This window comes from Belonocnema kinseyi, chromosome 6, assembly GCF_010883055.1.
Source record: "Belonocnema kinseyi isolate 2016_QV_RU_SX_M_011 chromosome 6, B_treatae_v1, whole genome shotgun sequence".
Taxonomy (NCBI): Eukaryota; Metazoa; Arthropoda; class Insecta; order Hymenoptera; family Cynipidae; genus Belonocnema; species Belonocnema kinseyi.
In genome coordinates this window covers 75,521,697-75,540,107 of record NC_046662.1, presented here as the reverse complement: position 1 = coordinate 75,540,107, position 18,411 = coordinate 75,521,697, and the positions used below count along the sequence as shown (strand labels likewise).

Here is an 18,411-nt window from a genome sequence, read left to right as displayed (position 1 = left end):
AGTTTTAACTTTAAAAAGATGAATTTTCAAAACAAAATTTAATAGCTGATATTTCAACCAAAAAAGATTTTAATTGTAAATAAAAAACAATTGAATTTATACCAAAAAAAGGACGAATTTTAAACAAAATGGTTGAAATTTTAGTCCAAAAACGAGACCTTTTTAAACATTAACGAAGCAGTTAAATTTTCATTGAAAAACAATTTCCAATTTTATAACAGAACATTTTTGATAAAGCAGTCCAGTTTTCAACTCGAAAATGTAAATTTGCTGCAAAAAACAATAAAATTTGCGACCGAATAATTAAATTTTTAAGAGAAAAAGACGAATTTTCTTCAAAACAATTGATTTTTAAATCCGAAATTATGAATCTTCAACCTGAAAACTTAATTTTTAATGAAGTACTCAACGTCAAACAGAAAGCATGAATTATAGTAATTGGGAAATGTAAATAAAATTAAACTAACAAAAAGCCTAAAAAATGAATTGCCTTATATTCAATTTTAAACGTTCTTTTGAATATTTGGAGCCCCCTCCCCTACCCCCGCCCAAGGCTTTCACATACCAGTGTTGAAGAAAATTCGCAATCGCCCCCACCAAAAAATAATCTGGATCCCCCTTGGACTGCATTTTTATTTTTTACGCAAATTTTTTAATTGAAAGATTAAAACAAAAATGCGAGGATACGTAGTTTTGAAGGCAGTAATTAAAAATAGTATTTAAAGTACTATTTTCATAATTCCTCTCATAATTTATTGTTTTACAAAATCGAGGGCGATTTATCTGTATGTCCTCATTTTCTTATCCAACATGTATTTTAATCTCAAAATAAAAATGGCTGACAAAATCATAACACGCTATAAAAATGCAGGCGTCATCAAAGATGGGAGAACGTTTCGATGGCCCCCCTTCCCAAAAAATTCCACTGGATCCACCCCTGATATACAATTAATCAAATTTGTAGTATGAAAAGTAATATTCCTTGTAATGATATGGAAATTATCTATCTTATCCAAAAATTATTCTATGTGGAAAAAACTTATTAATATGTCAAAAAAAAAAAAATGTTATTATCGAAGAAATTTTGGGGAGAATTCTGAGACTTCTGATATTGATGAGTGATGATCATGTTGTTGACATTCAAACCAATCGTCTTTGTCTTCGGTCTCTACTCCTTAATTTACTCTTTTGAATTTCCTGATTGGTCAAAATTCGCTCTATTTTGCAATATGTGTAAGATCCATTTTGCCAAAAATGTTCATTTTATTTTATCACCTATTTACTAATTAAATTCAGAAAATAATAAAAGGACTTGCAGACTGAAAAATTGGACCTATAAACTCTATTATTCCTTTAATTTAACGGATGTCTCACTTTTAGAATTAGGCTTCATATTCCAGGAATCATGGTACTGATTCTCCGATTGGCTGTGTCTTCCACTTCGCTCCCACCACTTAGGGGTGGTTCTTCCTCAGTTGAAACGGTTTGGTTCAAACTTCGCCGGCCGGTCCGCAAATCTCAAAGCAACAGAAGATCAGAAGATTTCGTGGCGTTTGGTTGTTTATATGATTCGTGTTATATTTTGACAATTTATCCTAAATTTCGGTTGTGCGACTTCGACATTTTTTTAGTCAAGATGATGAAGTACGTTATTATTATCCCGCAGTCAAATTTCGCGACTAGTACTCCTATTCAGCGAAAAAATACTTCATACACGGCGGCGTACTGGTCGGGGGGATCCTCTGGGATAGAGTCACCAACCGCGCAATTTTTTCCTTTGCACAAAAGTTTAGAAGACGAGATAAATCGTCTTTTTGCAGAAACTAATCTGACGCTAAATCTTGGTGATGAAACAGAAGAAAAAAACGAAAATGGTGAGTAACAGTGTGTTTCGATTTCCATTCAGTTGTTTTTTCGTGAATGTTTCTACCCGTTTTGCTTGATGGACTTCTGGGATAATAATTCTGGATAGTCAAATATTTTTGCATTTATCGTACATTTCTTGTGATCTTTTCTTTCGCGACTTAGATTTTTGAGGTAATTATCAATCGCTAGCTTTGTGTCAGCTAAAAATTCAGATTTTATGACGCGATCAAAAGTGATAATGCACAATATTTTTAGGCCACGCTTCTAATAGAATGTTAAGACATTCCAGATTTTTCGAAGTTAATTTTATGTATTGTAATAGAGACATTTAGACATTTTTTTGTAAAGTAGATACTTATTTTTGTAGAGATTTCAGCGTTTACTTAGAAACATTTTTATGAAATGAACGGAAATGCAAAAATTGTGTAGTCAAGTAATCCAATAAACTTCTTGTAAAAATGATATGTTGCAAGTGCCAGTTTACAAATTGAATATCTTTTAGTGACGAATTGTCTTATTTATTGTTTAGTTTGATCTATATAATTTTACCGTGATTAAAAAAATTTTTTTTTACTGAAAATTACCTTTTTTTTAAATAAAAGCTTGGGAATTTGAAACTGGTCAAGGAAAACGTGAAAAGTTCAACATCTTGAACATTCTGCAGTTTTGCTCGTTTTGGTTGACATAGAGTTTTAACATACATTTTTAGAGAATATTAATCTTCTTGATGACTAAGGAATCTTTTTGTCTGGAAATTTATTTCTTTGGTATACTATTTTTTTCAAATATTTGGTTAAGAATTGATGTATTTTGTTGAAAATTTATCTTTTTTATAGGAAAGTCTTCATTGAAAACCTCAATTATTTGGTTAAAAAATCGTGTTTTTTTTTTTTTTAGAAAAGTAATGTCATTAGTTTAACTTTCATCTTTTTGGTTAAAAATTCATTTCTTCGGTTGAAAATCTTAACTATTTAGTTAAAAATTCTTCTTTTTGTTGTAACTTCAAATTCCGCTTATGCTTGAAAACTACTGGTTTTTTTTTAAACTTCATTTATGTGATTTTAGGTTGAAAAGTTAATTATTTTGGTGGAAAATTAATATTTTTGTATTGAAAATTAACTTTTTTTTGTTGAAAATATATATTTCTGCAAAAACATCGTATTTTTATCTCAGAACTTCCACATTTCAGGTGGCATTTTTTTCAGCTTTGACTTGAAAATCTTTCTTCGTTGAAAATTCATAGTTTTGCTGAAGGATTCATCTAATTTATTGAAAAATCTTTTTTTCGTTTTTTTGGGAGTTTTCGATTAAAAGTTCTAAGTTAAAATTTTTTGTTAGAAATACCGAGTGCTAAACTTCTCTTTGAGATTTTTTTTTTCTAGAAGATTCATCAGTGATATAAAATTTAACTGTTTTTTTATTCTTGAAAATTCATTGTTTGAACTGAAAATTTAATTCTTGCGTTATTTATTCAGAATCAACTTTTTTGTCTTTCTTGGTTAAAGAAAATTAATTTATTTTACGTATGTTTTACGTAGTTTGTGGTTGGCCTATTATAAAAATTTGTGTAACAGTTGCAACTAAAAGTGATTAAATTAAATTTCGAAACTGAAACCTTTTTTGTATTAAAATTAATGATTTCCTAGGATTAATGTCGTTTGTATCAGGGAAAATGAAAAACTGGTCAGGAAGTTTCGATATTGGAATTTTGTAGCAAACTTGGAATATTAATGTATCGTGATTAAATTTGCCAGAATAGAAAATTCATCTACGGAAAAAATTTTTTAAGACGCATATACTACTTTTGATTTATTTCACAATTTTATGGAGATCTATCAAACAACAAGTTGAAAATTAGCTGGCGCGGAAAATCGGGAATTTTTTAAAACAGAAAATTATAATGATTTTATTTTTTGACAGATGTATTGTAATTCGTAATGATAAAGTTTGTCCAACCGATTGAAAGTTAAGTTTTAATTAATAATTTATTTGTTAACGTTAGAAAATTACAAGAAATTTTTTCTAAGGTTTCAGTGACCATCCTGATTATTGATCAGATGAATCTCAAGAAGCTAGAAAAAAATAATCACACATTCAAGAAAACTGAATATTTTTAATACTTCAATTTAGATAAAAGAAATTATACCAACATTTAATTCAATTCAAGTATATATTAGGGTAGAGAAAATTAATTTTTTTTTCAAAATTCAAATATTAACACGTGCCACCGGGCACTGTAAAATCTCATTTAAATGAAATGGGGAAATTTTGGATTTCCCATAAATTAAATTCATGCTTTTTTTTTGGAAGTATACAAAAAATCAGTAAATTCAAACAAAAAAATCTAAAATTGCTGAGTTCATATTGTTCAAAAAAATAACTCCGCCGTTTTAGACTATTTTTTGGAATTTACTTTATTTCTTCTTTTCTAATTTCAATTCCTGTGTAATTTGAGACAAGTGTTGATAAATTCGAAATTTGTGATGTTACCCAGAATTATGAACATAAAGGTCATCCTTGACTATATGCACAAATGTGTGGAAGAGTGTTCGACGAACAGAATTCTATCTATGCTTCAGAGGTAAACAAAACAACTTGAGGTATAAACATAACGGTTATGTATAGGTACTTCGCCTAAACCCGACATTGAGCGGCATAGAAAATAAACGTATCAAATTCTAACAAAGGGAAGTAACAAAATATTTATTTCTTCAATTATTTTTTTACACTGCTTAGCAATTAATCAATTTTGAACAATATAGACTTTTAGTTTATATTATTCGTAAGTTCAAATATTTGGTTGCAATTTTTTATTTAAAAAATTAACTATTCGTTTGAAAATTTATTTTCTTTGTGAAAAATTTGTCTTTTGTAGGAAATTAATCTTTATGGTTGGAAGTTCTTTTCGGTATGCAATTCAACTATTCCAGTTAAAGATTCATCATTTTAGTTGAAAATGTATCAGTTAGGTTGAAAGCTAATTTCTTCAACTAAAAATTGAACTGTTCTGTTTTTGTTTGAAAATGGATCTTTTCTAGTTTAAAATTCAACTAAAGGTATAGTGTTAAAAAATAGAATCGTAAAAAATTATCTTTAATCTTGTTCTTTAAAAATTCTTTTCTGTTATAAATTCAAGTATTTCAGATAAGTATTTATCATTTTAGTTGAAAATTCATCCTTCAGGTTGGAAATGAAATTACCTGGTTGAAAGTTAAACTCTTGTTCTAAATTAATTTTTTTGTTTGGAAGAATAATAATTTTAATTAAAAATTCATTTGGTTAAAAAATGAACTATTTGATTGAAAACTTGTTCTTCCTTAGGATGAAAAGGAATTTTTAACTGATAATGTAACTATTATTCCAATGTAATATTCCATAATTTTAGTAAAAAATTAATCTCTTTGGTTGAACATTAATTCTTTGGCCAAAAATGTAATTATTCAATTATTGTGGTTGAAAATTAGTAATTTATTTTTTTGTTTTGTGGAAAGTAATTTTTAAACATAAATTTAACTTGAGCCAATTAAATAATCCATAGTTTGTTAAAAATTCATCTGTTTGGTTCTACCATAATTTTTTGAATTAAAAATTTAATTATACAATTTTTTGATAATAATTTATCTTTTTAAATAAAAATTAATTTTTGATATAAAATTTAACTGTTACAGTCAAAGATTCATAATTTTAGTTCAAAATTGATAAGTAAGTTATTTTTTAAATTGAAATATTTCATTAAAAATTTATATTTTCGACTGGAAAATAGAGATCCTTGTTTAAACGTTCATTTATTTTGCAATCAGTTTTCCCTGTTGTGTTAAAGGATGTTTAGAATGAACGTCGCGAATTAAAATAAATGTTTGCGTTTCGCGGCAAATATTATGTTACTTTGGTTGACCGGAAAAATTGAAAAACTTGACCAGAAAAAAAACGGGAAATGACCAGGAATTTGAAATTATATTAAATTTATTTCTGAAGGAAACATTGAATTTTACAATATTTGTGCAATATCTTCTTAAAAAGTTGCCAAAATGACTTCATCCTGGTTCATTTTATCAAGAATAACGATAACTCTCAGGCCATTTAAGAGAAAAAATAATACATCAAAATATAATTAGCATTGAAAAGACTTCGCAATCCTCGGTAAACAGGTGGTGTAATCATAGAACTTATATGTGTAAATAAATAATTGCCAAATTACAAAGATGTCTTGGAATTAGTCCTAAAAGAATGTGGTCGGAAAAAATCCGGGAATTTAAATTCGACTAATAATTAGTCACCCTGGTATCGAGGAAATCGTTCTGAAAAAGCAAATATCGCCTCAATTTTTACCCGGTTTAAGAAGGATAATTTTGTTCTTCAAACAAAATAATGTTAAGTTTCTTCGTTCGAAACTAAAGAAATTTCAAATTTAACAGTACAACTTTAATTTAAAAAAAATTGATTTTTATTTTATTGTACAGCGAAAAGTCACGGATTTTGAAAAATCTTGCAAAAAGTCAGGAAATTTCTGTAAGAAGAACTGTGAACAACGTGAAGGATAATAAATTTAAAATTTTTTAATGATCAGTGAAAATAAAAAATTGTATAGGACAACATTATAGGGAATTTTGAAAACGTTTTGCGGACACCCTGAAATATAATATTTTTGTCAGTATATAAATGATTTGCCTTGTATTTGTATTTATATTGTTTTTATAGCTTCTCCCTCTCGCTGATTAAATATATTTGGTTGAAAATTCAACTGAAATCTCTCGTGGATGAAAATTTGACTTTAAATGTAACTGTTTGATTAAAAATTAATCTTCTTTGAGGATTCAATTATTCTGTTCAAATTTTTTTTTATGTAATAAAGCAAATGTTCCGTTGGAAACCGCATTTTTTTAACAAAATGCCTATTTTCTGGTTGAAAACAGGCCTGAGATAGTATCGAGTTCATTGAACCTTTTTTTCTGCCCTTTTTTTAGGAAGTATTATTTTTTTTAATTCCTTCAATCTTGTTATCCCCCAGTACTCACCTTTTTCTATAATCAAGAGACAGGTTGCAAATTCGACTGCTTTCCAAGAAACTTCGTCTTTTGGCTTGGAAAGTTCAACAATTTAAATTACATCTTTTTTCTTTCTTGACTAAAAAAATCTTTGATAGAAATTTGTCTTTGCATCTAAAAATTAGCCTGTTTTGTTCAAAATTCCTTCTTTTTTTATTGAAAATTAATTTTCTTACTCTAAATTGACCTTTCCGTTTTTGATTGAAAAATTTATTTTTATGAAAGACAACTACATACTGGTTTGGAATTTGATGTATTTTGTGGAGAATTAATATTTTTGATCGAAAATTCAACTGTTTTGTTGAAAATTCGTCGTTTGTTGTCCAAGATTCACCTGTTATGGCAGAACCGGTTTTTATTGCTTAAAAAAAAATAAGCTTGTAATTTTTTAAATAAAGTCTGAAGATTCTTTTTCTGCTTCTAAAAAATTCTGTGTTGAACATGTTAACAGATTAAGTTGCTGCTCTTTGTATGATCATAAAAAATTGCTCAGGTAAGTCATAAATTTTGAGAAGTTTTCCGGCCACCCTAATAATTGTTCGTGTTTCAAAGATTCACTTAGCTTATAAGAATAACTTTGTTCTTAATTTTACTGATTTCTCATTCTGGCAACTGAATCGCAATATGTACTGTCAATCCCAGCGTTAAGTGAAGAGATGTTTCGTCAATGACGGACGTCCTTTGTGTGAGAGAGGGGTTGAGTTGGTAAGCCTTGACTCGGCCCTCGTGACACCATTAGGTACATGTTAAATGTGGGGGGGGGGGGTATATTCAACAAATTTATGTCATACTTTCAAGGGTCAAACATAACTAAAGCCTTTTTTGCCTCTGGTTTCCTTCTAGACTTAGGAAATTTATTAAATGTTGGGACTATTCAAAAATTTTGTCCCTTTTCTCACTTTTGTAATAATTTTTACTACATTCTCTTTTTTTTTTGCTTCCAGTTTTGGAAATGTTTTGTAAATAAAACCTTGAGGTTATGTAGCTTGTAATTAAAGGATTTTTTAATTCAAATTTAAAACGTTGACAGTCGACTAATTACATAGTGAAATTATTTAAAAAGCATTAAATCAAGTAATTTTAAATTCAAACATTCATAATTAAACTGTTTCAAATTTAAATGATGAAGATGCAACAATTGAAAATAATATTTATTATTACGTTAAACATTTATAATTTTCAAAGGCTAATTGCACCTAGCATTGTAGTATTTGAAATCTGGTATCAATCTTTATTAAATTCCAATTCTAATATTATTAAGTTCAAGGCGATACTTCCAAATGTAAACAAAGCTCTGCATGCAGGCTGTGCTACCTTATGATGCCCCCTCCCGAATGCGAATTTTCTAATGATTTAGCGGCAATTTACGAATTTTATGTCACGCTCATTAGGATTGTTGTTTAATTTAGTTACGTTCAAGTATTCTAATTTTTTATTGCAATAATGCTACAACATTTTAAGGTTTTTAAATTTAATGTACTGATTAAATTGAGTTGTATAATTATGATTTGTCTTCTCCCTTTAAAAATGTAAATTAAACAAATTGGAGAATGTGAAAAATTTTAATTCTGCTGCATCTTGAAAAGTTCTCTTAATTTTTAAATAATAGTTCAGCGACTTCAATGATGTATCACTTCAATGATGTACTCGAGTGAGGAGACTTGAACGCGCATGATAAAAATATTGGGTTGACAAGTAAGCCCCGTTTGGGCTATCTTTTTACCAACTTCATTGTGCCGTCTTCGTAAAAAGTCGGTTACCTTTTTAGAGATTTTATGGAATTTCTACGATTTATAAGCGATTTTTATGGTATTTAAAATATTTCAAGCTATTTCACGGAATCTCAAAGAATTTAAGGATGTACACTACGTCAATCAATCTCAAAAGTTCCCTACACTGTAAAAAAAATCTATTGAATTTTACATCTCTGGTGGATGTAAATAAAAGGACCCTCGTGTATCGGAGTAACTTTACGAATCTGTTGTGATATTCCAATTCGGCCGATAATTTTACACGCGAAAGTGTAAATTTCATTATGTGAAAGAATAAAATAAAATTTATCAGGGCGACAGGTTTCGAACACTCGAAGCTCAAACTTCGTAGAATTTCACGGAGATTGAAGAAACACAGGCCGGACACGTTACCACTTACCTAAAACACATAAGACACTACGCGTATTTTTTTCATGTTTAAATATTACGTAACAAAAGTATGAAATATACATTTTGTATAACCGCATTTTTTCCGTTCCAATAGCAGAAAATGTAAAATGCAAAATAGGACTAGCTCGAATTCGGTCTATTTTTGTGTGAAAGCTGTCAAAAAAGTTGAACATAGCTGTCAATTTCCTCACATTAAGAATAAAAATGCTGCAAAATTGAAGGATGAAGGCATCGATAAACAACGAACACGAGAAACGCTTTCGTATTCACATATTATATAATTAAGGGCATGTGATACTCATAGTTTCCCCGGCTTTTTTTCCACAAAAATGAAAATTTTTAAAAACTGAAGTCGGAGATGCTATAAAATATCATAACGGACGTCCCCAGACTCTTTTTTGAGGGATAATAACAAAAAAATTTATTGTGCTAAATAAAAATTTTATGCATATGCATTATTTTGAGGTTACGTCGTTTTTCATCTCTTCCTTTCCGATAACGCTTGGGTGAATTGTAATCCTCGAAGTATACACGCACGTTGTTAGCAATATCAAAAATTTTTTGATAAGAAAAACACAAAAAAAAAGTGTGTGAGGACGTCCGTTAGCATGTTCGCTATCATTTCCCAGATTTTGAAGGCAAAATATTTCTTATCTTAGGGAAAAAGCCGGGGGAATATAACGCTGGAAAAATCGATACTATTTCCTAAGCGCTATGCAAATGAATCACATTTTGCTAAATTAAAACTTTTTTGAATTAATCCACAAAAAAAGTGTGCGGGGAAGTCCGTTAGCATGTTCGCTGTCATTTCCCAAATTTTTAAGAAAAAATATTTTTTATTCTAGAAAAAAGCCGGGGGAACCTAAAACTGGTAAAAGCGACAATTTTCTAAGTATCACATGCCCTTAATTATTAATTAAAAATTAGAAAAAAAAATTAATTATAAATCAAAAATTTTAGTTTCCGCCAGGGTAAAATTAAAGATCTTTGGTAAAATTAAAAATCTCGATGTAATTTTCAATCACAGGAAAGTGATTTTACCGACGCATGGTATTTTTACACGCTGCGACTGAATGTTCCCTTCTGCATGTAAAGTTAGTACGAGGGAATGTATAATTTTATTTTTATCGAGTGTGTAATATTTTACACTGCTGTTCGAGGGTCCTTTTATTTACATCGCTAGAGGATGTAATTTCACATACTTTTTTAAAATCACACATTTTTTATGATTTATAAAGTCAACAATGAAAGATTTATCATTATTTTCTGTATATTTTGATGGAGGCTTCTATATAGTCCCTTCAGAAACAAAATTCAGGTTAAAATTGATTATTTAACGATAGTTATTTGAAGGTTTAGTTTTTCCTTTCTCTTTAGGGAAAATTTGCAATTGTTATTTGATCCTAATGGTCACTTTCTTATTGTATTCTTGGAAGAATTCTCTAAATTTCTATATTCGGGCTGATTTGATTTTTTTTTTAAATTAAGAAATTATAAAGTTATTATTGTTATAAACAATCGTAGTTTAAATTTTAATAAACACCACTCAAATAGAATTGTAGAGAATCCTACAAAGAATAAAATGAGGCCTTCATCATTAGGATTAAAAAAAAAATTTAACTTTTACCTAAGGTGACAGAAAAAACTTAAACCTTTAAATAACTAATGCGAAATAAACAATTTTAACTTAAACTTTTTTTTTTTGAAGTGTGCTCAGAAGCCTCCATCAAGATTTCCAGAAGCTAATAATAGATCTTTTTGATCGATTTTACAAATCATTTTAAAGATAGGCTACTTTTGAGATTGATTGTACGTAGTGTACATCCTTAAAGGAATCCCTACAGCTAATGAAAGCTATTTACCTAACAATCGACTGGATTGCTCTGCAATACAGAATACGCAATCTAGAAAAGTAATAGAATCAACAGTCGCGAGGCTTTATTGTTTATTATTTTATTTATACAATTTCATTTTAGTTTTTTAGGTTACGGATTCTAAATGGCAATTTACCATTTTTTCAATAGTATTTACTTATTTTTTGACATTTGAATATAGAATATACTAATGTACTTGACTTAGCCTAGAAAATTAACCATTTTACCGTGAAAACCCGAGAAATAACCGGTTTCTTATTTATTAAAAAGGGAGCTTATCATAATATTAAAAAAATGTAACGTTCCTTGAATCTGATTTTGTACATTGTACTCTATACTTTATTGGAGAAAGAATTGTTATTTTTTTTCAATATAAGAAAAACATTCTGCAATTTTTTGCTCGGAGATTTTTTTGTCTGACTAGAGTTTGATATTCAAATTTATGATATTTAATATAACATATAGAAACAATCATTTTCTAAATCCATTTCAACAAATGGATTTATCAAGTTTTATTCGCTTACTTCTCATTTATCCTGACTTGAACAAGGAAATTTAGTAAATAATTGTCGTTTTTATTCTAAAACGGGGAGTTTCCGTGAACAAATATAGTTTCACTTGGAACAGGGAATTTTTCAAATGGAACGGGATCTTTTTCAAAGTATTAGAGTTCGAATGAAAAATGAAGTTGTTTAAAAAATCTGTGTTCCAAGTCAGAATTCGTCACAATTTAAATAAAAAAGAAACTACTTCAAGTTTTTTGTTTGTTATTAAGAATTAGATTTTTAATGGAAAATTCAAATTTGTCTTTGTAACTTGAAAATACTATTTCGTTAACAATTCGCATATTATGTTAAAAAATCGATTTCTTTCCAAAAGTTATGTTTATAAAAAAGTTAATTTCCTCGTTTAAAAATGGTTCTTTTTGGTTAAAAGACAAAGTATTCCAGTCGTTTTTATTATTTTAGCCGAAAATTTATCTTTTAGGCGGGAAATGTTTGAAGATTAAACTCTTGCTAAAAATTCTTTATTTTTATCACATATTGTGTTTTCACATCAAGTGTTTTATTTAAATATTCATAATTTTATGGAATTTTTTTTTAATGATTTATTTTGCAATTTGTTGCTCTGTCCTGATAATTATTTTAGTATAGTGTTTGTGCAAAATTTTTAATTTTCGTAGTAAAACTTAATTGATTTTTCTTCCTTATAAAAATAATAGTATTATACGTAATCTCACAAAATTCATAATAATATGATCAGATTAATCAGAATTGTTTGAATTCCGTAGCAACTCTAATTTAGATTCCAATAGACATGGTAAATGTTCCAAAGATCTTACACAAGCGGCTCTTCAATCAGAATAGTATAAAAATTTGTTTATAAGTTTTTAATCTAAAAGATAGCCACGTGCTCATGTTTGTTTTAGATATCGAGATCTTTTATGTTCTGCCGCTTCAACTAACTCCAACGAGAAAATGAGATTGAGTAATATTAATTTGTAAACAAGAATTATAAAATATTATACTTTCTTTCAACATTCTAACAAAATAGCAACTCTCGTGTAACTCATTTATAATTTCGAGAGAATTAACCCGTTAACCGTAGGGATTTTTTTGCACCATTTAACCATGGGGGGGGGGGTCGATTCGACCCAATGCTTTAAAAAAAAAATCAAAAAGGTGTTCCTAAAAATCTGAAAAATTCATGGTTCTTGTTTGAACCTTCTACTTAACGGTACAATTTTGCAAAATGTGTGTTTTTTAAAATTATTGTTGATACAATTAACAATAAACAAATAAACTCAGAAAAAAGTTTTTTTTTTCAAAAATTCATAACTCTTCGAGACAAATGAACGAAATTAAACTGTTCAAAAACGAAATTAAAGGGGAAGAGTGTGTCTTTCAATGAAAAAATGTTGCAAGAATTTTTGTCGGAATTGACCGTTAATTTTGAACATGAACTCGTGCATTATTTTAGGTATGAAAGTAGGAGGTTTTGATAGAATAATACGCACTGTTCTATGCAAAACCATTTATTTAGTAACCAAAAATTATTTTTTTTAATATAAATATGTACACAGAAGACCATGATTTTTTTTGTTGAAATAATATAAATTTAAGTCTTACGGTAAATGCATCTGTTATCGTTCGTGCTCCTATTATCGCTCTAACTTTATTAAAATGTAATAAATAATGTTTTTTTATACTTTGACTTATAAGGAGTAATAAGTGCATTCACCTTACTTTCGCTGGTACAGAAAAAAAAAGAAAAATAGTGAATGTACATCAAGTGTCATCTGTCGAAATACATACGTAAACCCGGGGGGGGGGGGCTCAAATCGACCTAAACTGCACTCTGACTGCACCCTATACTCCAGCGATTCCCAAACTTTTTATGCACTTTCTGGGGAGCGGCAGGGCCGCCACCCTCACATTTTTTCACAATACCCTGTCGCCAAGGGGGGACACTTGACTGCTTCACTGCTTGACACACCATGCTTCACGCGAGAGAATTAGAACCGGTTGAGAAAAATAAAAATGTGTTAATATGTTAATAAATTAAATTTCAATTAGTTGAATCAATTTCCTAATCCAATTTTAAGCAAATGAAAAGAAAGTTGATAAAAATCGGTTAATATCTTCAAAGCCAGTTAACAGTTCTTGTAATTTTGCGTGTTCTTAACGATATACTTAATTACTCGAAATGTTAACCGATTTTCATCAACTTTTTTTTCATTTTCTTAAAATTACATCAGGAAAATGATTCAGGTAATTAGAATTGAATTGAGCCATATCTTTAGGATTTTAGTTATTGAAACAGCCTTAAATTTCATGACAATGAAAGGGTCCTCATAGCGGGGGGGCTGCTGAGTGGCTGGGCTCAGACTGGCTTCCCCCTCGAGGCCTGCCCGGCCCGGGGTGGCATCCCCCTGCCACCGGCCGATGAGGCTGCCGCCGGCAGGGGGATGCCACTCTGGGCCGGGCAGCTAGGCAGGCTCCCCGTTGCGAGCAGAAGGCTACTTTCCTCGACTTTCGTGTTCCTATCACGAATGACCCTTTCATTGTTATGAACTTGCAATAACTGAAATTATAAAGACTTAGCTCAATTAAATTTTAATTGGCTGAATGAATTTCGTGATATAATTTAAAGAAAATGAAAATAAAGTTTTTGAAAATCGGTTAATATCCGAACTAATAAATGAAATATTTACAAATCTTGTGAATGCAACAAAAGTGCGATAACTCTTGAAGTTATTATCCGATTTTCTTCTACCTTTTTTTAACGTTTATTTGATAATCTAGCGAATCTAGCGGAACTAATTAAAATTCTATTGATTAATAGTTAACCAACTTTTCATTTTTCTCAACCGGCTCTAATTTTCTAACAACGAAAAGGTCAGCGAAGCAAGCAACTGAGCACGAACGACTAGCGTCCAGTGTCTCACTTGGGTTCCATTATTGTGAAAAAATTGGGGGTGGGGCCCCTGCCGCTCCCCAGAAAGTGCATAAAAAGTTTGGGAATCGCTGCTCTATAGCAGCTATATCTAAAGCTGACTGAAAGATAAAGCGACCTGTGCTCTTGCTTGGTTTGCAAATGGCACCGATTTGAAATTTCGGCCTGGGTCAAATCGAGCCCCCCCCCCCTCCCCTGCGGTTAACAGGTTAAAATTTTATTCTGCATTATGAACCCTTTCCATTTACAAAGTTTGTAATTAGCTTTAAACTTAAACTTTGTTGTAAAAACGACAAACGGTTTTCTGTTTGAGCAGATATAATGGAGGATTTCAAGAATAATGGAAAAGATACTGAGTATCTTCCTCCAGAAGAAGAAGTGCAGAAACCACTGATTTCTAGGAGGAGAAAGAATAAGAAACCTTTGCCAACAGAATGCGTATTCTGTAAGAATAATGGTGAGACCACGGAAACATACAAAGGTCATATTTTAAAAGACGCCGATGGAAAAGTCAAGTGTCCGATTCTAAGGTAAATAATTAAATAATTTCATAACGAATTAATTTTCGTCGTAAGTAAGTATTAAATAGGAATACTAAATATTAATATTCTATAGACTTTTCTAAATAATTATTTTAAATACAATTTCTCGTCGAAATTCTCTCATATTAACATTGTTAAATTTTAAACAAATTTTAATTTGACTGTTTTCACGACTTACGAGGTACATTAATTTTTCTTTCTATAACAAAGATTTTTCAAACATTGTAGTAACATTGTAGTATTGACCAATTTTAAATAACTTTGCTTCTAATCGCTTGAATGTTTTCAATTTCCCTAATTTGAGAAGGAAAAGGCTAATTGGTTGAAAAGTCATATTTCTTAATCGAAAATTGCATTGTTTTATTGACCATAAGTCTTTTTTAAATAGAAAATTTAGCATTTTTGGTAGATTTGAAAATGAACGTTTTTGTTACAAGTTCAAATTTCTTAAAATCAAATTCGTCTTTTTTATATGAAAATTTAACTATTTGGTTGAAAAATATATTATTTTTTTGTTGCAGTTTACACTTTTATGTTCGAAATTTCGACTATTTGATTGAAAATTCAACATTTTTGTTGGTACTTCTTAAAAATGCACTTAATTATGTAACTCTTTTGATAAAAACTTATCTCTTACAGCGGACAATTAATCATTTTTAGTTAAAAATTAATCTTTTATGTAAAATTAAACTTAGTTTGAAAATGCATCTTTTTGTTTAAAAATTCGTTTTTTTATATTGAAAATTAATTTTTTAACTGAAAAGAACACTGCAAAATTAAAATAGTCATGGTTGGTCCAATAACTTTTGGAAAATTCCTTCTAGTTTCTTAACAACAAGCTAAATGAGTATCAGTAAAATCCACCGAAAACTACTTTCCCTTGTATTTTTTTCGGGGCCAAATATTATTTAGCCTGAAATTTTTTGTTCGTATAAAAAATTAACCTGCTTTTGTTGAGAATCCTCTATTTTGTTAAAATTGTAATATTTTTGCTTAGTAAGTTTGGGATTTAATGAGTTTAATATTGAATTTAATATGGGGCACTTACATTAATTTTATTTACAAAAATGTATTTCTGTTACTTTCATGAAAAACAACGAAATACGGCAAGTTAAGTATAAAATGCTTATTTTAGCTTGTAATCAAATGAATTAAAATTTGTCTCAAACATTACTTCAAAAATTCATTCCAGCTAATTGTGACCTTGGGTTTTACCCCTGAATCCATCAATATAATTTAATCTAATCTTGTAAATGCAATCCGATAAGTTAAATATTTATTGGAATCGAAATTATTTACATTTACTGTGAATATTATCTGTAATCATAAGCAGTTTGGAAACAGATTAGATTTGCTATTTGTAAAAAAAAAATTTTTGTTGATTAGTGAAAAATAAAGTATGTAGAACTCCGAGTTCTATAAATACAAAAGAAAATTTTGTTGCTTGTAGGAAGTATCAATGCCCTATTTGTGGGGTGATGGGTGATAATTCGCACACCCGCAAATACTGTCCTCAGAATACGGACAAAGAAAGCGTACCAGTGGCAAATACGCTAAAAGGGCTGAGGAATGCGACGGGGAAACGTCGGTCCAAATAGATCACCATTCACGTAGTGATCAATGCTTAAAAAGCTTTATAAAGTTTATTACAGTTTATTAATGCTATGTATATTAAGTTTTTTAAACGAATTCCGAGCTCACATCGAAAAAGAATTATTGATTGAAGATTAAGTCGATGTAATATTTTCGTAAATGCAAGAGTTTTTTATATTTAAAAACGTTCCAGAGTTGTTTAAAAAGTTAATTTTTGATTTGCTTTCATCTGCTTTCTAGAAGCAGGAGCATAACTAAAAACTTACAACATATTCGGCGCTCGCACTGTTTTAGAAAAATAGAAATCCTTGTAAATTGAGTTCGAAATTACGTAGATTAAGAACATTTTACTGTCATCCTGATGCTTTACTGTATATTATAGTGTTTATATGTACATAATTTAAGACAGTAATTTACCGTGAAATTTTTTTGATAAATTTATATAGACGAGTTACCAAAAAAATCGATTTGACATTATGCAACAAAATCGCACGACGTGGATCATGAGTGTTACAAATGTTTTCGACAAGGCCTTACAGTTTAATAGATTATGAAATAGTTACAGATTCTTTGTTTAAAAACAAAATCATAAGTTTCCCCATCAATCAAGGCAGACCAAATTCTAATAGCATACAAGAAGACACATTTGCACAATATAATGAAGAAATTGTCAATCAATGCATAACTGTATAATAATCATCAGCTTGCGATTGCAAATTAAACAATTTGTTGAAAATCGTGACATTTAAAAACAATATGGAAAATTAAATCTAATCTTTAAAGTTCTTTTTTACGAACTTTTAATTTAAATTTTCTTGTTGAAAAGCAACATCTTTTTTGGGTTCAAAATTCACACAGAACTAACATTATCTTTAATGTGCAGAAAAAAAATAGAAAATTGTAAATAACATTATAAATATTCTGTTTTCTTGTTTTTTTTTTTTTGCAATCGCAAGCTCTTTTTTTTATACCATTTCCGTATTAAATCATGTTATTCCAATTCCGACTACTGTTAAAAATTAAATCATGTATAATTATTTCTGCAAGAGTCTATATTTCCACATTTATTACATATATATATAAATTCAAAAAGTCAAATTTCGAATATTTCAAATAGTCACGCGTGCATAAATTTCAATACACAGTGAACTTAATTTTTTTTTCAGACTTCCATTTTAATTAATGTGTAAATAAAGACTTATGCAGAGAACGAAAATAGACAATCATGTGCTGGTGCCCTCAATTAACAATCCGATTAATCAATCATCCCCACAAAATGCATTAAATTTGAAAGAAGCAAATCAGCCTTCGTTTCGGGTTGTCGGCCTTTCTAAAAATGAAGTTTGTTTTAAAAATGGGGACCCTAAATCTGGGAAAAGTAACCTCCACATTTTTTGTCTTTCCTTTTAAAATTTGTATGCGTTTTGTAAGCCATTTTAAAAAGCATGTATCCCGTAAGTTTCAAATTTCTTTCGTTCAGTTGTGAGTTACCAGAGAAGTGAAAGATTTATGGCACTTGAGAAATTGTCTGTAGTCGCTGGGTTGCGGCTTAAATACGCCGGAGGTCATCGGGACAAAGGATTATGCCGTTAGTGGTGTTCTTCGTTTGTTTACATTTTAAAATCTGAACCGAAGGATTCGATTCCTTCGACGAATTCGAGCACATCCACACTTTTTCTGCCGATAGTATTTTTCTGGTGTGTCATAATTCTTCTTCATAGTTCTCAAAACTCTATAATTCGAAAACGAATACACAATATCACGTCCGTGTAAACAAAAAAAACGGTGTCTTAAGAATTATCCGAACGTGTTTCGTTCTGTATTTTTGTATCCATTTAATATGATACGTACTACCATAAGCTATTACTGATAT

At 29.5% G+C, this 18,411-nt stretch overlaps 1 protein-coding gene across 1 annotated transcript; it reads left to right on the top strand.

Annotated features, from left to right (window-relative positions):
* The first annotated feature begins 1,475 nt into the window (after positions 1-1,475).
* Positions 1,476-18,411, top strand: LOC117174341 (nanos homolog 3). Its single transcript, XM_033363380.1, has 3 exons — positions 1,476-1,874; positions 14,720-14,933; positions 16,396-18,411. The coding sequence occupies exons 1-3, from the start codon at positions 1,637-1,639 to the stop codon at positions 16,541-16,543; spliced, it is 600 nt and encodes a 199-aa protein (XP_033219271.1). The 5' UTR covers positions 1,476-1,636; the 3' UTR covers positions 16,544-18,411.